The sequence below is a fragment of the Nycticebus coucang genome, chromosome 4, assembly GCF_027406575.1.
Source record: "Nycticebus coucang isolate mNycCou1 chromosome 4, mNycCou1.pri, whole genome shotgun sequence".
NCBI lineage: Eukaryota > Metazoa > Chordata > Mammalia > Primates > Lorisidae > Nycticebus > Nycticebus coucang.
The window spans coordinates 60,426,147-60,452,940 of NC_069783.1; the positions used below are offsets into that span (position 1 = coordinate 60,426,147).

Below are 26,794 nucleotides of genomic sequence, written 5' to 3' on the forward strand. Positions count from 1 at the left end.
CAAAAATTTTAAAGATGAATCATAATAAAAGTCCAAATTTATAAGAACTAAGTTAAGCTCACACTCGGAAGAGAAATTGCTCAATCTTTTGAAGGAAGTATCCAAGAATTTGTGAACATACTTTTAAAAATCTGGGGATATACAGGTGTGCACCACAATGCCCAGATAATTTAAGTTTTTGTAGTGATGGGCTCTTACCATGTTGCCCAGATTGGTGTTGAGCTCCTGGCCTCAAGTGATCTTCCTGCCTTGGCTTCCCAAAGTGCTGGAATTATGGGTGTGAGTCACCACACCCAATCTTTAACATGTTTTAAATCTCTACAATACACGCTGTGGCCATAAATTATTTATATTCATCCCAAATCCAAATTATACTCACCCCCTTCCAGTATCCTGCAAAAGTCGTTCCTTTACAACATTAGTTTACGATCCAGGATGTTCTTATTTAAATTAGGTCAGTTTTAGATAAGGCTTCTCAGATGTAGGTCCTTAATTTTAGCTCCTTGAATACATCTCTATCTGAAGACCTGTGAAACTTAAGAGGCAAATTGTCTGCCACCCCACCTCCCCCGACTCCATCCACCCTCACCCCACCCCACCCCCACAAGATGCGGTGGTTGGGCATGCATATGATAATCACTATAGGCACTGTTATTCAAAAGGGAAAATGTTGGCACAAATGTATCATTAAGTCATACCAGTTCTAAAATTTCTAAAATTCACCTGGGTACACATTAGTAATTCCTTGATTAAAATTCAGGTCTGGGGCCTTGTGCAGTAGCTCACGCCTGTAATCTTAGTACTCTGGGAGGCTGAGGCAGGTGGATTGCTTCAGCTCAGGAGTTAAAGACCAGCCTGAGCCAGAGTGAGACCCCCATCTCTACTAAAAATAGAAAAACTAGCTGGGTGTTGTGGTGGGCACAGGAGTTTGAGGTTGCTGTGAACTATGACACCATGGCACTCTACCAGGGCAACAAAGTGAGACTCTGTCTCAAAACACACACACACACACACACACGAAAACAAAAATCAAAAAACATATAGAAACTCCAAGATAATATTAGCCATGTTAAGAAAGGATAACATGTCTGTGAATCTGATACAGAATCTAAGAGTGACGTGATGAGTGGGGCTAAAGCCGGAGTCTTTTTAGACTCCAAATAGCTGATAGCTGAAAGTTTGGTTCCTAACTAGTAAAGGGGAGTAAATGTACTTTACAGATACCATTTAAATGAAATTTTAAAGAAAATCCAGATCATTTTAAAAATATACTTGGAAATGTAAACATAAAATTCATAATAGTAGGTACCTCTGAGGAATGGAAAGAGAACAATGGAATAAAGTGGGGGGGAAGTGGCCTTTAACAGTGTATGTAAACTTTCATTACCCAAAAAAAAGTCTAAAATAGAAAAATTGAGTGTGTGTATTGTGGGGAAGAAGAGGTACTCATAGAAATTTAGCTTAAGGAAACAACCTGAAATTATGCAAATATTTCTTGTAGGATTTGTATGATAGAAAACTGAACAACTGAATATCCAGTAAAATGGGAATAAATGGAAGAGATGGGAATAATGGGAAAACACTACATAAATGGTTATATCCACTCTGGAATATTCTGTAGTCATTTAAAAAAAAAAGTGTTTTTATAGAACATTTAATGCTGGGAAATGTTCATAAAATAATGTTCAGTGGAGAGAAAAACAAGATGTAGAATTGTACGTGTAATATAGTATAAACTTAAAAAAATTATTGTGATAAAATGCATATAACAAAATCATTAGTGACATTTTAATACATTTACCATGTTGTTTAACCATCATAATCCATTTTATAAACACATGTACTTGTGTAAGAAAAAATACCAAAAGAAAAAACATGAGAGATGTTCACAGTGGTTATTTCTAGGTTATGGAGATACCTGTAATTTTTCTTCTTTATACTTTTTAGTAGTTTCCAAATTATCTGCAGTGATTATGCCTTGTTTTCCTTTTCCTAAAATGTCTTTATGGCTCAGTGCCTGTAGCTCAGCGGCTAGGGCATTAGCCACACACACCAGAGGTGGCGAGTTCTAACCCAGCCTGGGCCTGCTGAACAACAACAACTACAACCAAAAAATAGCCAGGTGTTGGTAGGCGCCTGTAGTCTCAGCTACTCGGGAGGCTGAGGGAAGAGAATTGCTTAAGCCCAGGAGTTGGAGGTTGCTGTGAGTTGTGACACCATACCACTCTACCAAGGGCAACAGTAAGACTCTGTCTCAAAAAAAAAAAAAAGAAAGAAAGAAACTAAAATCATTCTAAGCTTCAAAGTAGTAATTACTTTTTCTTTATTTCTTTGTTTTAATCATTTTTTATGTCAATTTTCTTTTTGCTTTTGTTTTGAAATATCATACAAAGGGCTAGAGGGCTTGAGTAATTCATTTTTGGCATGTGTCCAAGAAAATACTCTACTGTATTAGGTAGATTAAGAAATTGAATAAAGGGCAGCACCCGTGGCTTAAAAGAGTAGGGCGCCGGCCACATATGCCAGAGGTGGTGGGTTCAAACCCAGCCCCGGCCAAAACAACTGCAAAAAAAAAAGAAAGAAAGAAAAATAAATTGAATAAAGTTTGGAATTAAACTTGTTGGTAATGTTTTCAGGTTCTTTCTTGGTTCTTGGGCAACATTCTGTAAAGTAAAGACTACCATTTCACTGAGATTTTCAAATTTATGAGTAATTTATCTCACTTTTTTCTGAAATCATGAAATGCTCTTTGTTTTATCCTATAATTAGTAATATTTATGTTGTGAAGTTGTAGAAGAAATCATTACACTTTGTTTGGACTTAAATCTACTGGAGGAACTATTTTACAGAAGTTTCCCTTATCTGATAGAAGATACATTCTAAGACTCACAGTAGATGTCTGAAACCACCAATTGTACTGAACCCTAAATACGGGTGGCCATAAAGTTCGTATGCAATTTAAAATAGTGCGCACACGAACTTTGTGGCCACCCATATATACTATTTTTTTTTTCTACACAGACATACCTGTGATAAAGTTTAATTTATAAATTAGGTATGGTAAGAGATTAACAGCAATAACTAATAATAAAAGAGAGAAAGTACAACAGTATACTCTAATAAAAGTTACGTGATTGTGGTCTTTTTCTCTCAAAGTATCTTATTGTACTGGATTCACCTATTTTCAGACTGTGGTTGACTGTGGGTAACTGCAACTGGAAAGCAAAACCATAGATAAGGAGGGGACTACATTTTTGTTTGTACTCTGCAAAAAGTAAAGCTCACATTGGGCTCTTTTTCAACTAAAGGAAATGCCCATAGATGTTAAAGTGTTAACTACGGCCTAGTGAATTCCTTTATAAGGTTTGTGATTGTACTCTATAGATTAGTATGCTATATATACATCCTTTGTTGATATATATATATATCCTATATTATATATATAGTAAATATATATATATTCTATATATCCTATGTATATATAGTATGCTATATATATGTATATCCTATGCTATATATATACATCCTTTCCAGGGATGTTATACTGGATTTTTTTTTTTTTTTTTTTAATCTAATCTGTCAGGAAGAACTTTGAAGTTGTTTTTTTTTTTTTTTGTTTTTGAGACAGTCTCAGTGTGTTGCTGTCATGGCTCACAGCAACCTCAAACTCTTGGGCTGAAGTGATTCTCTTGCCTCAGCCTCCCTGGTAGCTGTGACTACAGGCACCTGCCACAACACCCGGCTAGTTTTTGGTTTTAGTCTGGGCTGGATTTGAACCTGCCAGCTCTGGTGTATGTGGCTGGAGCCTTAGCTGCGTGAGCTACAGGGGCTGAGCTGCCCGGCTATTTTTTGGTTGCAGTTGTCATTGTTGTTTTAGCAGGCCCGGGCTGGACTCGAACCCACCACCTTCAGTGTATGTGGCCGGCTCCCTACTCATTGAGCTACGGACACCGAGCCAAGTAGTTATTTATGAATACCTCTGAAGATCTTCCTTTTTAGGGTCTACATAGAATTTTTTTTTTTTTTTTTGAGACAGTATCTCACTATGTCACCCTCGGTAGAGTGATATGGTGTCACAGCTCACAACAATCTCAAACTCTTGGGCTTAAGCCATTTTCTTGTCTCAGCTTCCCAAGTAGCTGGGACTACAAGCACCGCCACAATGCCTGGCTATTTTTTGTTGCAGTTGTCGTTGTTTAGCAGGCCTGGGCCAGGTTCGAATCCACCAGCCCCAGTGCATGTGGCTGGTGCCCTAATCACTCAGCTATGGGCACCTAGCCAGGGCCTACATAATTTTTTTTTTTTTTTTTGTGGTGGTGAACTTTTATTTATTTATTTATTTATTTTTATTAAATCATAGCTGTGTACATTGATATATTCATGGGGCATCATTCACTAGCTTCACAGACTGTTTACCAAGTTTTACATATATCCTTGTAAGATGCACCGCTGGTGTAATCCCACCAATCCCCTTCCCTCTACCCACTTCCCCCCTCCCTCCCCTCCTTTTCCCCCTTCCCCCTATTCTTACGTTGTAACTGGGTTATAGCTTTCATGTGAAAATCCTAAATTAGTTTCATAGTAGGGCTGAGTACATTGGGTACTTTTTCTTCCATTCTTGAGATACTTTACTAAGAAGAATATGTTCCAGCTCCATCAATGTAAACATGAAAGAGGTAAAGTCTCCATCTTTCTTTAAGGCTGCATAATACTCCATTGTGTACATATACCACAATTTATTAATCCATTTGTGGATCGATGGGCACTTGGGCTTCTTCCATGACTTAGCAATTATGAATTGGGCTGCAATAAACATTCTGGTACAAATATCTTTGTTATGATGTGATTTTTGGTCTTCTGGGTATATGCCCAGTAGAGGGATTATAGGATTGAATGGCAGATCTATTTTTAGATCTCTAAGTGTTCTCCATATCTCTTTCCAAAAGGACTGTATTAATTTGCATTCCCACCAGCAGTGCAAAAGTGTTCCCTTTTCTCCACATCCGCGCCAACATCTCTGGTCTTGGGATTTTGTGATATAGGCTAGTCTCACTGGAGTTAGATGGTATCTCAACGTAGTTTTGATTTGCATTTCTCTGATGATTAAAGATGATGAACATTTTTTCATATGTCTGAAGGCCGCGCGCCTGTCTTCTTCAGAGAAGTTTCTCTTCAAATCCCTTGCCCAGCCTGTGATGGGATCCCTTGTTCTATTCTTGCTAATGCGTTTGAGTTCTCTGGATTCTGGTTATTAAACCTTTGTCGGAGACATAACCTGCAAATATCTTCTCCCATTCTGAGGGCTGTAAGCTTACTTTACTTACTGTGTTCTTGGCTGTGCAGAAGCTTTTTAGTTTGATCAAGTCCCAGTAGTGTATTTTTGAAGCTGCTTCAATTGCCCGCGGGGTCCTCCTCATAAAATACTCACCCAGACCGATTTCTTCAAGGGTTTTCACCAGGGCCTACATAATTTAAAAGTTAACCAAGACCTTTTTTCTCCTCGCTAGTCTCTTAAGAGTGTTCTTTGTTTATCGGCTCTTGCAAATATGTAATGTAATATGACTATATATAATTAATGTAAATTACCTTATCAGCACAGTATTTTAGAAAGTCAGACTATTTGCCATATGAAATTCATTTCTGCCCAAATTTATCTAATACTATGTAGACCTATAATTTTTTTTTCTCCTAGCTGAGGTTTAAAAAGTTAAAATAATTGACACATACATGTGTATGTAGTTAACAATAAGCAGTCATTACTATTATTATAAGTTCCGTTAGTTCTGTCCTTTCTGAGCAAAGAGAATGTTCCTGTTTCTCATGCAATCTTGAGCTTTTTAATGAACTCAACCCTAAAGACAAAAAGTATAGGAGGGGTGCTAAGTCAATAATAATTAAAATAAAAATATTAATATCATTTGCTTTCTGTCCGGCAAGTAAAAGACAAGTGAAGATACACTGTTCTTATCCTTACTTTGCACTTAGGAAAACCGGGAAGTGGAGCAGTGCAGTAAGTTGCCACACAGCTAGTAGAGGTAGAGCCAGAATTCAGACACAGGCCTGACTTCAGTAAGACTTTATGTCATAACTCAGCAACCTAGGTCACGTTCTCCATGCCCAGCTCTTACTGATAAAAGCCCAGGAGATGTTGGAGAGAGTGCTTCATCATAAGTGGAATTATCTGAACCCCGGCTAGAGTCTTCTTGACCCCGGTAGCGTTTGCCCTGAATTTTAGCACCGGCAATGTCAGAGGAGCTGCGGCAGGGTCCACACCTATGAACGCGGGCATAGTTGGCTTCTTGAAACTCTTTTCATTTTTTTCCTCTTCAGTCGGAACTGATGGCTACAACTCACATTGTACCTCTTAGCATGAGTCATGGAGTAGAACCTCTTGGAGCCACGAAACTGCTCTGCAGGAGCGTACTTCCCACAGTACTCGCACGTGAGATTTGCCTTCTTCTCTAACTCAGCAGATGGGCTGTCTTCCCCTCCAGGGGCCACCTGATTGATTTTCATTCAGCCCTGTTGGAAGGCCAGCCTGTAGTGGCTTCTCAGATTCCTTCAGTAACTGAGAACACCCCACCGGGAAAGGTTCTGCTCCTTCCTGGATAACAAAGCCTTCAATGATGTGGGTGAGAATCTGGGACTTCACAATGGCCTGTGGGGGTTTTGAGTCACCCATTTGTCTGGACACCGTGGCTAATGTAGGAGCTGATGGGGCAGGGGTCAAGGCTACTAGTTCACTGCCTGGGGTATTAGTATTCACATTGGCCACTGGTTCAGCTTTGTCTCCAACACTGCTCTTCTCATCCATGACCTTTGGGCTCTCTGCTACTGGAGATGCCTTGGCAGGAAGTATTGAACTCAATGTGGAGACCTCATCTCTGTCTTCCTCAGACTCAGCTTTACGTTTGACAGCCAATGTCTGGGGTTTACTCGGCAAGTGCACAGACTGCATGTAGAAGGCAGCAGGGACCTGGGCTACAACAGGTGAGGCGGTGGTAGTTCTACTCTTTACTACATGTGCTGTCCCCTGCACAGGAGCAAGGGTCATCCCAGGGGCCAATGCAGGAGGGCACTCCTGCAGAGCACCAGGAGCCTGGGATGAAGGTGGGGAGGAGGCCAAATGGGCCTGACCAGGCTGCACTGAACCTGGCATCCCCCGAGAAGTAGGGACAGCAGCTGCCAGCTGTGCCAACCCCAAAGCCTGTGCCTGGGCTGCACCTGGTTGTCGGGTACCTACAACTTGCACAGGGATGTGGGGTGGTGGTTGCTGGGTAGCTGACATCTTTGCTAAGGAGCTGACATCTCCTAATTGAGGAGGCTTGATGGGTGCTACAGGTGGTTTAGATTGAATAGGAATTGGTGGCTTGGGGGTTGGGTCAGGTGGAAGGGACAGGTGAAGATTGAAGCATGGGTTGAACCACCAGGGTTTCGGCTTGCTGCTGGGACTGGGAGGGTGGAACTTGCTGAGTAGGTGGGACTTGTGGTGGCTGAGGGGCAGTGAGGGTTGTGGCTTGCTGCTGCTGCTGGGCCAAGTGGAGGTGTATAGCTGTGTGGAGGAGCTGAGACTGACGGTGCTGGAACTGCGGTTGGTGATGGATGGCAATCTGCTGCTGAATTACCACCTGTTTCTGCTGGAAGTGGATCTGTTGCTGTTGCTGTTGCTATATCAATGAATGGGGCTGGATCTGTGTGTAGGTGGCTGAGCTAATAAGCGTCTGGCTGGGCACAGGAGTGGCTGTCCATGTCAGGTTCATGCCCACGTTCTCCTGACCAGTCCCATCTGCTTCTGCCTTCTTGGCTGCTGCACTATCTGCCTCTGTCTGGCTGCCCTGGCTCACAGTCACTGTTTGGGCTGCAGGCAAGGGCTGCACTACTCCTGTACCCTTCCTAGGACAGCTCCCACCACCCATTCCTGAGGAAGGTAATTGACCCAAACCATCAGCGGCCTGGCCATCTCCACCTGAACCCAGGGACCCTGGGATGCTATTCCCACTGACTCCACCAGCGTGACTAAGATTGAGAGACTGGCCTGAGGCCTCAGAAGAGGCCTGTGCCACAGCTAGAGCCTGGTTAGAGGCCTGGGAGAGGCTAGAGACAGGAGAGGCTCCAGGAGGAATGGCCTTCTGAGTGGAGCCTTGCCTTTGGGACCCTTGGGCTGAGGCTTGTTGGTTCCTCACTGCCAAGTTCTGCACCTGATTTGCATCTGCATGAACTCCAGGAGACTGAGCAGATGATACCTCCTGCTGGACTGCAGCCACTGCCCCATTGGGCATCAGAATGAGTTGGGAGGCTAAAGAGGCACATTCCGGCCCAGGGTTTGGTTTACCTGCAATAGGTTTCCCAGCTGTGGCCATAGATACATCTGGGCCTTGGACTGGTTGAGGGGTGGGGAAGTGGTGTTCCCCGGTAGCACAGATTGGGTCAAGGTAGTGGCACTGGGAGAGCTTACACTCTGGGATCGGCTGATGAGCTGGGCGGCTGATGTAGTGGCCAGATTGATAGAGGCCTGGGTACTGGCAGGCTGCTGCTGGCTAGTGCTGGTGTTTGGGGACCTGGCCTGACAACTGGCAGCAATTGTAGCCTGCTGGACGGCAGCCAGGCTATGCAACTGGGCATTACTGAGCTGCTGCTGGAGCATGAACTGGTGGAAATACTGAGCTGCGTTGGGCTGTCGCTGCAGTGCCTGCAGAGCCTGCACTGCTTGTCGTTCATACGGTGGCATTTGAGCTATCTGGGGCTGAGTGAGAGCTGCCCCCTGAGCTGGAACTCCCATTGGTGGAGTTGGAGTTCTGCTCACTCTCAGTCTCCATGATAGTGGTCCAGGGTCCCCAAGGCTGGTACTCTGACTCAAGACCTTTGCACCTGGCTCTGCACCCAAGTCCTCCTCGGGGGTGTTCACCTCATGTGCCTGGGTCCCCAGTCGCCAGGCTGGGCAGGGGGCTCACTCGGCCTCCGTGGCAGGCTCCCTGTGCCTCCTCCCCTTCCTGGAGGGGTGGGGGCCTGAAAAGATTCATTCTTTACAAAGCTTACCTACCCTGTTTTCCCAAAAATAAGACCTACTTACAGGAAAGATAAGACGTGCCCTGAAAATAAGACCTAGTGCATCTTTGGGAGCACACCTTAAAATAAGACACTGTCTTATTTTCTTTTTCTTTTTTTTTTTTTTGCAGTTTTTGGCCGGGGCTGGGTTTGAACCCGCCACCTCTGGCATATGGGGCTGGCGCCCTACCCTTTGAGCCACAGGCGCCGCCCACACTGTCTTATTTTTGAGGAAACAGGGTAGTATCATTGTAACCCAGGATTCCTTTTTATTTTAATTATTCTTTTGGGGGGTTTCTAAATTCATATTTTTTCTTTTGCTACTTATTTTAGTACCACCTGATTTGGTATATGTGCTCATCCTTTTTGTATTTCTTTAGAATCATTATCTTAGTACTTTTAAGATACCGTGTGAAATTTTTATTCACTTTTTTCAGATAGTCACTAATTTAAAACCATAAATCCCAATCATCGATACTCATTGATACAGTCTGATAGTTCCTTTTCTTTTAAAAATTATTTTGGATACATATTAGTTGCACATTTTTATAGGATAGATGTATTGTTTTGATACAGGCATACAATGTGAATTAATTAAATCAGAATAATTGGGGTGTCCATCGCCTGGGGCTTTTAACATTTCTTTGTGTTAGGGACATTCCAGTTCCACTCTTTTGGTTATTTTGAATTATACCCTAACTTATCATTGTTTATAGCCCCTTTGTTGTACTTCATGGCTAAGTTCCGAATTATGTGGACTGTGGGTGTAGCATTCTACATTTTGAGTCATGTTTCTCTTCTAGCTAGCACAACTATATTCTAATATTTACCATCTCTGTAGTAATTTGGTCCAATGAATTGAGTGTTATTACTAATGTTTACAACAGCATATGTACTTACTTCACTAAGAATGATTGTTTTATTTTTAGTAACACTTCCTACATAGTGCTTTTTTCACTCATAATTTTTTGTTATGTCTTATCAGGTAAAAGTTACTGGCAACACTGGAACACTTCCTTTAGAACCATGTTGAATATGGGGATTGCTGTGAGTGTTATGGAGACATTCAAATGGGTAGCATAATTTTGTGATAGAAAAAGGCAGCAATATCTTCAAGTTTCCCAGGGGTATCCAACTCGCAGCTCATGGGCCACATGTGGATTATTTGAGGACTTTTTTGCTTATCTGTGATAGTGGATATCATGAAAATTAGGCATAGACCTTTTTTTTTTTTTGCTCATCAGCTTTTATTACTGTTTGTGTATTTAACATGTGGCCCCAAACAGCTCTTCTTCTTCCAGTGTGGTCCAGAGATGCCAAAAGGTTGGACACCTCTCCATGTCTTTAAAAATAGGTCATAACATAATAGTTTATGTTAGCCTGTTTGGAGCATAAAAACAATGGAGTAGAAAATCGTCTTCATTTTAGAATTGAAGCTGAATAACCTCTGAAGATAAACTCAGAAAAGAACAGAAACAGAACTAACTACCACCATGGAGAGTCCTGCTGCCCAGATGACTCCAGTGATTGTTGTTTTGTGTAAGAATCTTTGCTGAGGACAGATTTTCAGCATGATCATTCTCTCTTACATGATGCTCAGTAAGATCTTATTTTTCTAGTGTAAAAGAAAAGTAAGTCATTTTCTGAAAGGAAAAGAGCTGACGGGCTAAATCTACAGTCTTGATATACTTTAGCATTTATAAAAGATTAATTTTCTAAAAATCAGTTTTTAATGTTTTACCTAAACTGTATGTCTTTTGTAATTTAAAAACAATACTCTTATTCTTCTAATTGAAGATTTTGATGAAAACTACATAGCTTTATCAGATAGTTTTTAAAAAACCATGAAAATAATTGTACTAGTTGGATTGTAAAATTTAACATTTGAGTTGTCTTGGGTGACTATGCTTTGACTATACTCCATTAATGAGATAGTCAGATATTTTATTCTTTAGTCACTAGTAATAGTTCCTGATTCTAAGTATGTGAGCATTTGCTCAATGAATACTTTAAGTTATTTAAGTTCATTTTTATTTTGATGGCACTGGTATACTAACAACTGCCAGTTCTTTTTGTTTGTTTTTCTTTTATGCCTCTGGGCTGCCTTTGTCTAATTGGTCTTTCTTGCTGGTAGCATTCTGTATAGCAGAAGATAGAGGAAATTGACCTCACCATCCAATTTATGGCATAGGTAGGAAAATATGGTACTCTGTCCAAAGGCATGTACTAGAATTCTATTTACCATATGATTACTTTTTTTTTGTAGAGACAGAGTCTTACGGTACCGCCCTCGGGTAGAGTGCCGTGGCCTCACACGGCTCACAGTAACCTCTAACTCTTGGGCTTACGCTATTCTCTTGCCTCAGCCTCCCGAGCAGCTGGGACTACAGGTGCCCACCACAACACCCGGCTATTTTTCTGTTGCAGTTTGGCCGGGGCTGGGTCCGAACCCGCCACCCTCGGCATATGGGGCCGGCGCCCTACTCACTGAGCCACAGGTGCCGCCCTACCATATGATTACTTTGTAATGATTATAAATGATTATAGATGCAAGATTCATATGTATAAGGTACTTCTGGACATTAACTGTACCTAAGAATAGAAATGATGATAATATTTTGGAATATACAAATTATTTTTTAAATTAGGTACCCAAATATGATGGTTATACACTTTGGAGACAGCTGCCAATTGGTATCAAGGTTATGAGCCAAAGAGAATACAACAGGATATGTATATTCATAAAGTTCACAGATTTAGATAAACTGAATTCAACTTTACTAAATCCTTTCTAATTTTGTCTTGATATATGGAGGCTTTTCTTTTATCACTTTAAATTTTTTATTATGGAAATTTCAAACATATATTAAAGTAGAAAAAGGAATATAATGTATTCATTATGTGGGTATGAAGAAAAAATATATTTCTCAACATCAACAGTTATTGACTCATAGCTCTTCCTGTTTTTATCTGTGTCTCCCTACTCTCAAGATTATTTTGAAGCAAATTCCAGACATTTATTAATCTATAAAAACTTGATGTCTCTTTACATATGTAACTGAAATACCATTATCACATCTGAAAAAAAAAATTTAATGATAGTATTTTAACATCATCAACTGTCTGATCATTATAAAATTGTCCCTGTTGTATAACTATCTTTTAAAGTCATTTTGTTCTAAAGTTCACAAATTACCTTTTTTTGATATGGTTCCCTTGTCATGTTTTTTTCTCCCTTGTAATTTATTAGTTGAAGAAATTAGACTATTTATGTATCCTATAGAGCAGTGTTTTTCAACCTTTTTTATCTCACAGCATACTTGAACCTATTGTTAAACTTCTGTGGCACACTTAAATTATGTTGATTAAAAAAAGTTAAGAAAAGAATATGCTTACTGTGCTTTGAACATCTTTGAAAAATAAATTAATGATCTTTAAAAATTTCCACACCTAATATCCTCTCATGGCACACCGGTGTGCTGGGACACACCGGTTGAAAAAATCACTGCTAAAGTTTCCTATGATCTTAGTCTTGATCAAGTTCAGGTTCAGTTTCTTGGCAAAAATCCTTCATGATATTTTCTCCCTTTCCTGAGCATCAGTTTTATGTCCTTTGTCATATACAGTCTCTTAACAGATTATATACTTAAAATATTTCTTGAAGTTTTAATGCCTTAGTTTTAACATTTAACATTTATTTGATAATAATATCCAAAATGCATTAGTCTTGCCATTTATTTTGAGTTTTAGGAAGAACCAATGTATTTTATGATTTGATAAAAATACATAGTTACAATCTACTCAGTAGCTATGTAATCTCTTAAAATATTTTAATTTACAGCCCCTAGGTTTTAGGTTTAGATTTATAGATGCAGATGATTCTCCTTGTTTTAGCACGGGCTTTATAAAGTACTAAATATTTTTAAATGGATGATCCTCAGTATCATGAAATAGAATTCCAAATGATTAATAAAAGGGAAAATGCAAACGAAGTATACCTTTGAAATTTTGTGAAACATTCTCTCAATTCTCCATGTTCTGGTCTCATTGATTGTTGCCTCACTATTCTTTTACCTCCTTAGCAATTGACCTTGGTCTCCAGACCTCTTACCTGACTACTTCATTTCATACTTTATAGCATGAGAACTTGCCTGCTCAGTGAGAAAACATAACATTCCCCTTGCTACTTTATCTGTCTGCTTTTGCCTTTATTTTCCATTTAGGAATGCTGCACAGTTTCATCCCATACCTGCCAACACTGGCTCATTTTGAGTCACTTTCATTTATAGGTTTCTGTCTTTACTGCCTTCTGTAAATCCTCATAACAGTTAGATACCATCAGCCTTGATTCTAGTGAACCAGGCCTCTATCTATGACAGAAGACAAAATATAATTAAATTCTAAATAATGCTATTTATTATTTTTTCTATTTTAATTAAGTTTACTTGGAAACTAAATGCATTCAGTAGATACTGTTTCATGTCTGATCCCAACTCTAAGCACCCAACTCTGTTACTAAAGATCATAGATATTTTTTTCTCTCACTAATTGGCCTGATGGAAGCATGTTAGAAAACATAGTACTCATAGGTAGGAAACAAACCAAAAATACTACATGTCTCTAAATGTGCTTCGCCAAGGAAAGGTTGTTGGTAATTAAAAAGTAATTAACTTATACCTGTTCATTCATTTTACATTAAACTGAAAAGCCAGGGTATCATCTTACACTGGTTTCATCTTTTCTTTAGAGGACTGTTGCCATTTATGTTAGACTCAATTTTGTTTGATTATTTATTTTCTTTTTTTTTTTTTTTGGCCAGGGCTGGGTTTGAACCCGCCACCTCTGGCATATGGGACCAGCGCCCTACTCCTTGAGCCACAGGCGCCGCCCATTGATTATTTATTTTCATCATGCTACATTTGCATTGAATTTCATCTTGAAGATCTTCATTTTGTGATTATTGATGGCTTTTAAAATAAAAATGGTTTTGCATTCTCAGCAAGAGCTCGAATTTGATCTCTAATGAATCATACAGGGAAAGGCTTGTATGATGGGATCCCAGTGACCTTTATTCAGTTTTTCTGTCTGACATAGATAGAAACTGGGTTGTTTCTGCTCCCTTTAAATTTGCTTTTGAGAATATCTGCTGTCACAGATGTGATATTTGCTGTCACATTAGCAATATACTTAGTTATTGTTGCTTCTGTGAACTGGTCTTTTCTACTACATTGGTGTAGCTTTCCTTTATATTCTTCTGGCACTTTAATGTATATACAGGATTTGTATATTCATAAAGCTCTTATGAGCTTTATAATAAATTATAAAGAATTTTCCTTGTAGGAATGCTGCACAGTTAAATAAATGGACGATCCATCCATTTAAAAACACATAAATTTGCAAGCTCTTAGGCCAGGTTCAGTGGCTCACACCTTTAATGCTGTCACACTGGGTGGTCAAAGCAGGTTGATTAAGCTCAGGAGTTGGAGACCAGCCCTGGCAAGAGTGAGACCCTGTCTCTACTGAAAAATAGAAAAATTATCCAGGCATTTTGGTGGGCACCTGTGGTCTCTGCTACTGGGAAGGCTGAAGCAGGAGGATTATTGGAGCCTAGGAGTTTGAGGTTTTTGTGCACTATGATGCCTGGGCATTCTAGCCTGGGACAATAGAATGAGACTCTGTGTTCAAAAAAAAAAAAAAAATTGCAAGCTCTTTCCTCATAGTTTCTTATTTCCCTAGTTAAATTCCAAAAGTTTTGAGTACAGGAACTGTGTGCTGTATGTCTTCTACTGAATACATAGAAAAGGGTCAGAATATGCTTGTGATTGATTGGCAGATAATTAAGGACTATTCAGAATATATGAATTTCATGTATTTGTCCTTAGAAATAATTACTTCAAATATAACTATGTTAGAAAGCATTGACTCAGAAGTAAAAATCGTATCTGCTGTTCAAAGCCCCAAGCATGTTCTTTGAAATTGAGAATTGTTTACTTTGGTGGAACCTAATACACTCCTTGCTATTCTTTTTCTATTGATTTTGCTTCTTTAAAACAGGGCATAAATAAAGTGAGCTATCATCCCACCACTGAATTCTGCCTAGATGACAGAGTGAGACTGTCCCTAAAAAGAAAAAAAAAAAAAAAAAAGCCAGAGCATAAATAAATGCACATTAATTTAAATCCCATTTTTTAGATTCATTTATTACTTAACCTGTATTTAGTTACTATTTTTAACTAAAAAAACCCCAAAAACCTATGAATTTTATAGGATCTGACTTATTTCCCTTTTTCTTTGGAAACAAGAATATCTGGTATAAGTATAATATCCTGTTAGATGAATGAGAAAACCATAGTTCTAAGGTGATTTCTGCAGGATATGCTTTAATTATGCTTCTGCTCATCTTTCTCCTCAGTTAATTAACAAACACAAGAATGATTTTTTTTTAAATTAAAATACTGAATTAAGAGAAAACTTTGGAAGAGTAGAACAGAAACATATCTTCTCTTTCTTTCTTTCTTTCTCTCTCTCTATTTTTTTTTTTTTTTTTTTTGCAGTTTTTTTTTTGCCAGGTTTGAACCCTCCATCTCTGGTATATGGGGCCAGTGCCCTACTCCTTGAGCCACAGGCACAGCTCTTCTCTTCTCTTTCTTTACTTTCTTTCTTCCTTTTCTTTTTTTTAAGAGACAAAGTCTCACTGTGTTGCCCAGACTAGAGTGCTGTGGCGTCAGCTTAGCTCACAGCAACTTCAAACTCCTGGGTTCAAGCAATCCTCCTGCCTCAGCCTCCCAAGTAGCTGGGATTACAGGCACCCACTACTAATCATTAATTACAGGCCCAGCTAATTTTTCTATTTTTAGGAGAGATGGGATCTCGCTCTTGTTCAGTCTCCTCTAGAACTCCTGAGTTTGAGGTATCTTCCCACCTTGGCCTCCTAGAGTGTGAGAATTATAGTTGTGAGCCACTGCTCCCGGATGAGAAATATCTTCTTTAAAAGTTACTTCTTGAGCACGGCCATTTTGAGACTCTGGGTCTGCTTGCTGCTCTGCCAGCTGAAATAAAGCCCTTCCTCTTTTAAACACGGTATTTGAATGCTCTTTCTCTCCTTTGGGCCTCCTCTTCCTGCAATATTTCTGGTTCCTTGACTGGGAAGTGAGACCACCTGAGGAGAGAACAGGCTCAGATGCACCTGGTTGTTGCTGCCAACTCTCTGCTCACCCAGGGGGACCCTGATCAGCCTGGACAACATGAACCAGTAAGTGTTGTTGTCCTCTGCATTTGTGATGAAAACTGAAGTTAGAAAATGTATCAAAAGAGACTGTGGACTTAGAAATTCAGGCTGTTGGGATGGAAATGTCAGGTAGGAGACTGTATTTTAGTTTGGTTCTTTTGACTATTATTAATAGTCACACTCAAATTATGTCAAAGAGTGGAGGATAATAATAAAAGTAACATTTGGACTGGAACTGAGCCTGGTTAACCTAGGATTGCTCCAAGAGTTACTATCTTTTACTGTTTTTCTCTCTCTGCCTCTATCTTCCTTTCCTTTTTTCATGATCACTTTCAACTCCTCTCTGCATACTCAGTTCCCTCTCCTGTCCCTTTGGACTGGCTGTTTTTTCCTTGTTCCATCAAGCTACTATATGTGTAATACTCATGTCTTTCCTAGTTCTCCTCTCCATCACAACTTTTATTTAATAATTTAACCTTTATGGCTTGGTGCCCATAGCTCAGTGGTTAGGGTGCCAGCCACATATACCCAGGCTGGCAGGTTCCAGCCGGGCCCAGGCCAGCTAAACAACAATGACGACTGCAACAACAACAAAAATAGCCAGGTGTTGTGGCGGGTACCTGTAGTCTCAGCCTCTTGGGAGGCTAAGGCAGGAGAATAACTTAAACCTAAGAGTTTGAAGTTGCTGTGAGCTGTGATGCTACAGCACTCTACTGAGGGTGATATGGTGAAACTCTATTTAAAAAAAAAAATTAACCTTTCACTAATAACTGAAAAACTCTTTCATCATTTTATAATTGGGCCATACCTACCTTGACCAGGAAGTTGTTAATAGTATAAAATACATAGCAGTTGCAGTGTAATGGCCAGTCACTTGGTATATGGATCACTGGTGAAGTTTTCTCAATGTATGTAATACCAGAAATGCCTTTGCTCTTTGATTTCTAACTTATTTTTGTCAAAGAAAAATTATTATAGATGTGTGGGTTTATTTCTAGGTTCTCTGTTCTGTTCCACTGGTCTGTGTATTTGTTTTTATGCAAATAGCATGCTGTTTTGGTTCTATAGTTCTGTAATATAACTTGAAGTCAGGTAATGTGATTTCTCCAGTTTTGTTCTTTTTGCTCAGAATGTCTGTGGCTATTCTGGGTCTTTTGTGGTTCCATATAAATTTTAGGATTATTTTTCTCTATTTCCGTGAAGAATGTCATTGGTATTTTACGGAGATGGTGTTGAATCTATAGATTGCTTTGGATAGTATGGACATTTTAGCAATATTGTTTCTTCCAGTCCACGAACATGGAATATCTTTCCATTTTTTGTGTGTGTGTTCCTTCAGTTTCTTTGGTCAACATATTATAGTTTTCATTGTAGGGATCTTTCACATCTTTGGTTAAGTGTATTCCTAGGGTAATAATATTTTATTTTATCTGTCAGTATTATAAATGGTATTACTTTCTTGGTTTCTTTTCCAGATTGTTTCCTGTTGACATTTAGAAATGCACTACTAATTTTTATATGTGATTTTGTATCCTGCAACTTTACTGAATTTGTTTATTAGTTCCAATAGTTTTTTGGTAGAATGTAGGTTTCTGTAGATATAAGATCATAACATCTGCAACAAGGATAGTTTGACTTTTTTCTTTCTAGTTTGGATGCCCTGTATTTCTTTCTCTTGTCTAATTGCTGTAGTTAGAACTTCCAGTACTATGTTGAATAACACTGCTGAAAGTGGGCATCCTTGTCTTGTTTTAGATCTTAAAGGAAAGGCTTCAGTTTTTCCCCGTTCGGTATGAGACTAACGGTGGGTCTGTCAAAAATGACTTTTATCATGTTGAGGTATATTCCTTCCCATTTTTTTGAGAGTTTTTTTTATCATAAGGGATGTTGAATTTTATTAAATGCTTTTTTGGCATCAATGGAAATGATATATGGTTTTTGCCCTTTGTTCTATTACTATATTACACTGATTGATTTGCATATGTTAACCACTACATCCCTGGGATGAATCCCTCTTGATGATGATGAATAATCTTTTTAATGTGTTGTTGAATTTGGTTTGCTAATGTATTATTAAGGATTTTTGCATCTATATTTATCAGAGATAATTGGCCTATAGTTTTCTTTTTGTTGTTGTGTCTGTGTCTGGTTTTGGTATTAGAGGGATACAGGCTTCATAACAATCAGTTTGGGAGTATTCCTTCCTCCTTGATTTTTTTTTTTTTTTGTAATAGTTTAAGTAGTGTTGGTAATAGTTCTTTGAATGTTTACTAGAATTCAGCAGTGAAGACAGTCTTCACTTTTTAACTTTTGTTAAAAGTGGTCTTGTGCTTTTTAACTTTATTACTGCTTCTATGTCATTACTTCTTATTGGTCTATTCAGATTTTGGATTTTTTTTTGGAGATAGAGTCTTACTCTATCATCTTAGGTAGAGTGCAGTGGCATCATCAATAGCTCACTGCAACCCCAAACTCCTAGGCTCTAGAGATCCTCCTCCCTCAGCCTCCTGAGTAACCATGACTACAGGTGCCTACCACCACACCTGGATAATTTTTTAGTAGAGACAGGGTCTTGCTCTTGCTCAGGCTGGTCTGGAACTCCTGACCTCAAGCATGCCTCCTGCCTTGGCCTCCCAGACTGCTAGGATTATAAGTGTGAGCCACCACACCTAGCCCCAGGTTTTGGATGTCTATTTGGTTCAACTTTGGTAGGTTGTATGTGTCTAGGAATTTATCTATTTTTTCAATAAAACTAGAAAAAATTTTCTCTTTCTCCAATTTATTGACATATAGTTTGTCATAGTAGTCTTTAATGAGTCTTTGGATTTCCATAGTTTCAGTTGTAATGTCTCCTTTTTCATCTCTTGATTTTATTTATTGGCGTCTTCTCTCTTTATTTCTTAGTGTAGCTAAAGGTTTGTCAATTCTTTTATCTTTTCCAAGAACTAGATTTCTGCTTCATTAATTTTTGTATTTGTTTTTGTTTCATTTCATTTATTTCTGTTGTGATCTATTTCTTCTACTTATTTTGTGTTTGATTTGCTCTTGTTTTTCTAGTTCTTTAAGACATATCCTCAGTTGTTTATTTGAAACTTTTCTACTTTTTTGATATAGTCACTTAATGCTATAAATTTTCCTCTTAGTGCTGCTTTTTCCCATAGGTTTTGATATTTTGTGTTTTTATTTTCGTTTGGTTCAAGAAGTATTTTAATTTCCTTCTTAATCTCTTCATTCAGCAATTGGTCATTCAAGAGCATATTGTTTAATTTCCATGTGTTTGTACAGTTTCTAATGTTCTTGTTGCTATTGATTTCTGGTTTTATTCCCTTGTGGTCAGAGAAAATATGATTGAAATAATGATTTCAATTTTAAAAACTTTTTTTTTATCTAATAATATGGTTTATCCTTGAGAATGATTTATGAGCTAAGAAGAATGTGCGTTTTCCAGCTTTTGGATGAAGCATTCTATAACTATCTATGAGATCCATTTGGTCTAAAGTAAAGCTTAAGTCCAATGTTTCTTTGTAGATTTTCTGTCTGGGTGATCTGTCCAATGCTGAAATTGTAGCATGAGGTCTCCAACTATTATTATTGTATTGGTGTCTCTCTCTCTTTAGCTCTGATAATATTTGCTATATATGTATATATCTAGGTGCACCAGTGCTAGGTGCATATATATTTAGAATTGTTATGTCTTCTTGCTGAATAAGCCTCTTTATTATCATATAATGACCTTCTTTGTCTCTTTTTACAGTTTTTGTCTTGACATCTATTTTGTGTGATAGAATTATGGCTACTCCTGCTCTTTTTTGCTTTCCATTTTGAAAATTTTTCCATCCCTTTGTTTTCGGGTTATGCGTTTATAGGTGAAGTGGGTTTTCTTGGATTTGGTAGTGGTGGGGGGTTATTTTGTTTTGAAACAAAGTCTCAAGCTGTCGCCATAGGTAAAGTGCTGTGGCATCACAGCTCACAGCAGCTTCTAACTATTTATTTATTTATTTATTTTGCAGTTTTTGGCTGGGAGCCGGGCTTGAACCCACCACCTCCAAGTATGTGGGGCTGGCGCCCTACTCCTTGAGCCACAGGCACCGCCCAGCAACCTCTAACTCTTGGGCTTAAGCGATTCTTTTGTCTCAGCCTCCCAAGTAGCTGAGACTACAGGCACCCACCACAACGCCCAGCTATTTTTTGGTTATATTGTCATTTTTGTTTGGCAGGCCCAAGCTGGATTTGAACCTGCCAGCTCCGGTGTATGTGTCTGGCACCCTAGCTGCTCAACAACAGGCGCTGAACCTGTTTTGTTTTGGTTTTGTTTTTTTTTCATTCAGCCATTTTCTGTCATTTGACTGGAGAATTGAATCCATTTACATTCAGTGCTGTTACTGGTAAGGACTTTGTACTGTTACATTTGATTTTCTGTTGTTTTGTGGTATCCTCTTCCTTCTTTCCTCTCTTCCTTTATGTAAAAATGATTTTTTCTGGTAGTATTTTTTTTCTCTTCTGTGAAGGAAATGGTAGCATGTTTAATTTCTTGTTTTTCATTTTTTTTTATGTATCTGTTGTAGGTTTTTTGATTTGAGGTTACCATGAAGCTTGCAAATAACATTATATAATCAATTGTTTTAAACAGATGCCAACTCTTCTTACAAAAATAAAGAAGCAAAGAGAAATCTAAAAGAAACTGTACACTTTAACTCCATCATACTCCCCCCATTACCCACCTCTTAGCCCCAGTTTTTATTTTTTTGTTTTAGTTTTTTTTGAGACAGAGTCTCACTTTGTCACCCTCAGTAGAGTGCTGTGGGTACAGTAGTTCGCAGCAACCCCAAACTCCTGGGCTTAGGTGATTCTCTTGCCTCAGCTTCCCAAGTAGCTGGGACTACAGGCCCCCGCTACAACACCTGGCTATTTTTAGAGATGGGGTCTTGCTCTGGCTTATGCTGGTCTCAAACCTGTGAGCTTAGGCAATCTACCTGCCTCGACCTCCTAAATGCTGGGATTATAGGCGTGAGCCACCACACTCCGCCTGCTTAGCCCCAGTTTTTGGATTCTTTTGAGGCAGGGTCTCACTCCATTGCCCAGGCTAGAGGTTTGTGACTATTTGTTGTTTCCATTTATGTATTTTTATACTATCTATCTTTAAAAGTTGCTGTAGTTAATATTTTTGATAGGTTTGTCTTTTAGTCTTCCTACTCAAGATATAAGTGGATTATACACTGCAATTACAGCAATAGAGTACTCTGTATTTCTGTACTAACCTTAACCACTGAGTTTTATACCTTCAGATGAATCCTTATTATTTGTTAACTTCCTTTTCTTTCAGATTGAATAACTCCTTTTAGTGTTTCTTATAGGACAGGTCTGATGTTGAGAAATAGAATCAATACCTTTTTAACAAATGAAAAGGCTGAGGCTCGGCCCCGGTAGGTCAGTGGTTAGGGTGCCAGCCACATACACCGCTGAGGCTGGCAGGTTCAAACCCAGCCTGGCCTGCTAAACAACAATGACAACTGCAACAAAAAAAATAGCCAGGCGTTGTGGCAGGCTCCTGTAGTCCCAACTACTTGGGAGGCTGAGGCAAAAGAATTGCTTAAGCCCAAGAGTTTGAGGTTGCTGTGAGCTGTGACGCCATAGCACTCTACCAAGGCAACATAATAAGACTCTGTCTCAAAAAAAAAAAAAAGAAAAGGCTGAGAAAAAAAATTAATTGCTTTATTGCACATATGGGTGATTTGTAGCCCAGGCAAGAAGAAAACCAACTCACTTTCCAGCTGGGTATCCTTTTGTGAAGCCCACATAGTTTTTAAATTATTATGTATTGTATATGTATTGTATTGTAACTTCAAGGTATACTTTTAGATACAAGAGCTAATTGGATGGAATATGTTTGGTAGTGAGAAAGAAGTGGAACTGGTAATAGCTTCTCTGGTGCTAATACAAGGGCTTCACTTCTCTTCTATTTTCTTCTCTTCTGTTCTTTCTTTTCTTTTCTTTCTGTTGTTGTTTCCTGACCATATATGATTTAACCTTTAACATTTTTTATTTTGCTGATACTTTTTATTGACATAGTCTCTCATTGCTTGGTATTTTGTTTTGGTTTTGATTTTAGTTTTGGTTTTCAGAGAGAGAGTCTTGCTTTGTTGTCTAGGTTGGTATGCAGTGGCACAATCATAGCTCATTGTAACCTGAAATTCTTGAACTTAAGCAATCCTCTTGCCTCAACCTCCTGAATAGTTGGGACTATAGGTATGCACCACTGTGCCACACTATTTCTTTTTTTTTTTCCTACTTTTTTGTAGAGAGAGGGTCTTCTTATGTTGCCCAGGCTAGTCAGGAACTCTTGGCCTCAAGCAGTCTTTCTGCCTCAGACTCCCAAATTGCTGGAATTATGGGCATGAGTCACTGTGCCTCACCTGTTTGGTAGTTTTGTACATAGACTGTCAATCATCTCTACTTCGGTTCTCTTCTGAATTTAATGTTTATTTTCAAAGATAAGTAAAGTTTAAGATTTGCTTTCTATTAGGTGCCTGGGATTAGTAACAATTAATTGTTTGTAGCTTTCAAATTCTTGACAGTTTATGGTAGAATTTTTTTTTTTTTTTTTTTTTTTTTGAGACAGTATCACTTTTGGCCCAGATCAGAGTGCCATGACATCATCATAGCTTGCTACAACCTCAAACAGCCTACTCAAGTGATCCTACTCCCTCAGCCTTCCAAGTAGATGGAACTACAGGCATGCACCACATGCATGACTGATTTTTCTATTTTTTGTAGCGATAAGGTCTCACTACATACATTGCTCAGGCTAGTCTCAAATTTGTGGCCCCAAACGATTCTCTGCCTTCGCCTCTCAAAGAGCTAATATTACAGGCATGATCCACCATACGCAGCCAGATTTTTCTAAGAAATACTATTTGTTTTTATGAACCTTGTGTAGAATAGTGATATGTAATGGCTTAGTCTGGTGGGTGTGGACAGGGAGTTTAATGCTATACTTTGCATTCAGGTACACTTATTTATGCCTATATGAATTAGGTATTATTGTCTTTCCTTCAGATGTCAGTTCATCAACAGTATATGCTGTTTATGTTTTCAGTTTTAAGAACTGCTCAGGCACCTGGAAATAATCCTTTACTTTTGCCAACTGTGCCTCCATTTTAGTGTCCTAATAGTCCGTGTTGCTTTGGGGAGGCTTGCTGGCTTCCCATGCCCTATCCTTCACTTAACTACATAGAATAGTTAATAAGATTTTATTTGAAGAAAGGTATCTACTTCTGTATTTAACTTTGGAAACAAATGGCTTAGCTAGAGTTATAAATGAGATGGTACAATTGCTGAAGAAATGGACTACACCCTTTCCCATCCTCTTTCCATTATATCACATGCAGCATAGCAACAATTAAGTAATTAGTAAACTATGTAGCCATGAACTTTGGAATAGTACATACAAGATATAACTTTTATTTCCATCAATATACATTCATGACTATGAATGGAAGTGGTAGCCAGTAGAGATGTCATTTTATTATCAATCTGTGTTGATTCTTGGATTGTCATTTTATGGATTTCCCTTGACAAATGAGTCATGGTATAACCTTTGATGGAGGGTGTTTTACATCTTTGTTCTTTGGGGTCTTAATGTCTATCATGGGGGAAGAGAGATCACCTTGGACATACTCTGGCCATAAATAGCTACTTCAGTTGGGAAGCAATTCTAATTTTATTTGTTAAATTTGTAGGGTTCCATGAAAGATTTAGTTTGAAAGAGGATTCTGTTGCTAAAGTAAAATTTAAAACTACCAGATTAATAGAAAGACCTAGCACTTAGGAAACCTCAGTTCCAACTTTGGCTATCCCTTTAACTAGTTTTGTGGACAAGTTATTTAACATTATTTTTCTCATTTTTTGTATATAAAAAATAAGTAATTCTATCTACATTATAAAGTTGTCTTCAGATAGTGGTTTTAAAACTAATGAATGAAAAGGCATAATGTAATAAAGACATTAATACAATATTACCCAATAAGTGAGATATCAAAAATGGATGTGTGGCGGCGCCCATAGCTCAGTGGGTAGGGCGCCAGCCACATACACCCAGACTGGTGGGTTCGAACCTGGCCTGGGCCAGCTAAAACAACAATGACAATTGCAACAACAACAACAAAAAAAATAGCTGGGCGTTGTGGCGGGCGCTTGTAGTTCCAGCTACTTGGGAGGCTGAAGCAAGAGAATCACTTTGAGGTTGCTATGAGCTGTGACATCACAGCACTTTACCAAGGGTGACATAGTGAGACTGTGTCCTCCCCCAAAAAAGAATCACCTAAGAGCTTTTAATAGCTGGGGATTGTGGCGGGCATCTATAGTCTAAGTTACAAGGGAGGCTAAGGCATAGAATCGCTTAAGCCCAAGAATTTGAGGTTGCTGTGAGCTATGACACCATAGGGCAACATAATAAGACTCTGTCTCGAAAAAAAAAATAAATGGATGTGAATTTTGTTGTAGAATTTACTATAACAATGAATGGCTTTCCTTTTCCAGTTTTTTTTTTTTTTTTTTTATGTAGAGCATTATTGTTTCCTCCTTTTTTCTTTTCTTTTTTTTTTTTTGGCTGAGGCCGGGTTTGAACCCACCACCCTTGGCATATGGGGCTGGCTCTCTACTCCTTGAGCCACAGATGCCACCCTGGTTTCCTCCTTTTTTAAAATTAGATTTGTTAGCCACCCTCTTTAACATTTCATTTTTAATGGGAGACAATGGTTGTATATATAGTCATTTATATACAATGCGTATATTTGTGGATTTTTAAAACTTATATTGATTTTCTTTCACAGTTTCTCTCTAAGAACATAAGTAGATAAATGAAGCTTAATTTAGAGAAAGCTTTAACTTTCCCTGCAATTCCCAAGAGAAATCAAGTCCAGGATGTTGTCATTCCTTTCCAGCCTTTGAAGGCCAGAAAATTGTGCCTGAAAATTGGGTTAACACATTTCTGAATCTGACTGTTTTTAAGTTGCTCTGCTTACTTGTATTGGATGCCATTTGCTTTCTCCTTCCCTTCAATCAGAGAAGCCATGCCTCACATTTTCTTTAGGAAATCATCCCTAGCCTGTATATTTATTTAAATCTGCAGCTTATGAAATCATGAGGACAAATAGATCTTATACAGAAAAGCCTCAGTGCCTGTCTCAGCCTTTTTTTCCCCTGATCGATCCATAGTTGCAGTGGGATCTTGCTCAGGCTCATCTCAAACTCCTGGCCTCAAGCAATACTTTCTGCCTCAGGCTCCTAAACTGCTGGGATTACAGGTGTGAGCCACCATGCTTGGATCATCCCGACCTTAAAGAAAAGAGGCCTCTGCTAGTCCCTTTTACCTGATGGAGTACCAGAATGTCATCTCTTTGAGAAGTTGATTAGCAAACTTGACTCAAAGAGAGAAAATTACAAGGAGAGAAAGTAAAAATAACACCGTGTAGTTAGCTGATGCTAGCTGATTTCCTAGCTCTTGCAGAACATAGGCCTTTTTAAATATCAGGGAAAGTAAACTGCTCTTGTGTCATACCACCAGAGTTGGTTAGCTCAAGTTAGAATTTTCGGCAGAGCCAGCCAGTTTTTGGTAGGTAATTATGGAAATACAGGAAAGTACAGTTCTATCTAATGAAGTAATATATCTGCATATGTAGTTAAATGTGAAGTATACCAGGTATTATTTTCTGTCTTCTGTAAGTTAACAAAATTAAATATCTATCCTTGGCACCTATAGCTCAGCAGCTAGGGCTCTGGCCACATACACTAGGGCTGGTGAGTTTGAACCCAGCCCAGGCCTGCTAAACAACAATGACAGCTACAACCAAAACTAGCCAGGCCTTGTGGCGTGCACCTGTAGTCCCAGCTACTTGGGAGACTGAGGCAAGAGAATGGCTTAAGCCCAAGAATTTGAGGTTGTTGTGAACTGTGATGCCATGGCACTCTACGGAGGGCAACATAATGAAACTCTGTCTCCAAAAACCAAAAAAAAAAAAAAAAAAAAACAAATATCTGGAAAGAAGTGTTTGTACTCCTTATTTAAACACAAATATTCTAAATATAAATATTCTCAGAACCAGGAATTCCATAGGAATTATGAAACTTTACTTGTCAGTTATTTTCTGGCACAGTAGCATGTAGTTTTATTGCCCAAAAGCCTTCCTGTGAAAAATTTACATAGCTAGCAACATCATAATAATTATATCAATAGCCGTTTGTTGAAAGTACCTCTTATGTGCCAGCTATTAAAATAATATTTTTTAAATTTATTTTTTATTTATTTTTGAGACAGAGTCTTGCTTTGTTGCCCTCGGTAGAGTGCTGTGAGGTCACAGCTCACAGCAACCTCCAGCTCTTGGACTTAGGCTATTCTCTTGCCTCAGCCTCCTGAGTAGCTGGGACCACAGGCGTCCGCCACAACGCCCGGCTATTTTTTTGTTGCAGTTTGGCCGGGGCAAAAGGGTGGCGGGTTCAAACCCTGAACACACCACCCTCGGT

At 38.8% G+C, this 26,794-nt stretch overlaps 1 protein-coding gene and 1 pseudogene across 3 annotated transcripts in view; one reads left to right on the forward strand and one right to left on the reverse strand.

Annotated features, from left to right (window-relative positions):
- COMMD1 (copper metabolism domain containing 1) overlaps positions 1-26,794 on the forward strand; it is a 162,654-nt gene that overhangs the window by 51,387 nt on the left and 84,473 nt on the right. The window contains exon 3 of one of the 3 annotated variants that reach the window (XM_053589869.1): positions 6,331-6,442. The exons of 1 other annotated variant lie outside the window; for it this stretch is intronic. In XM_053589869.1, coding sequence (XP_053445844.1) covers positions 6,331-6,442 — 112 coding nt within the window. Of the gene's footprint in view, positions 1-6,330; positions 6,443-20,601; positions 20,659-26,794 lie in introns of all 3 variants that reach the window. One more of the 3 variants, XM_053589871.1, reaches the window with a different exon arrangement.
- On the reverse strand, positions 6,451-8,956 carry LOC128584729 (polyhomeotic-like protein 1; annotated as a pseudogene).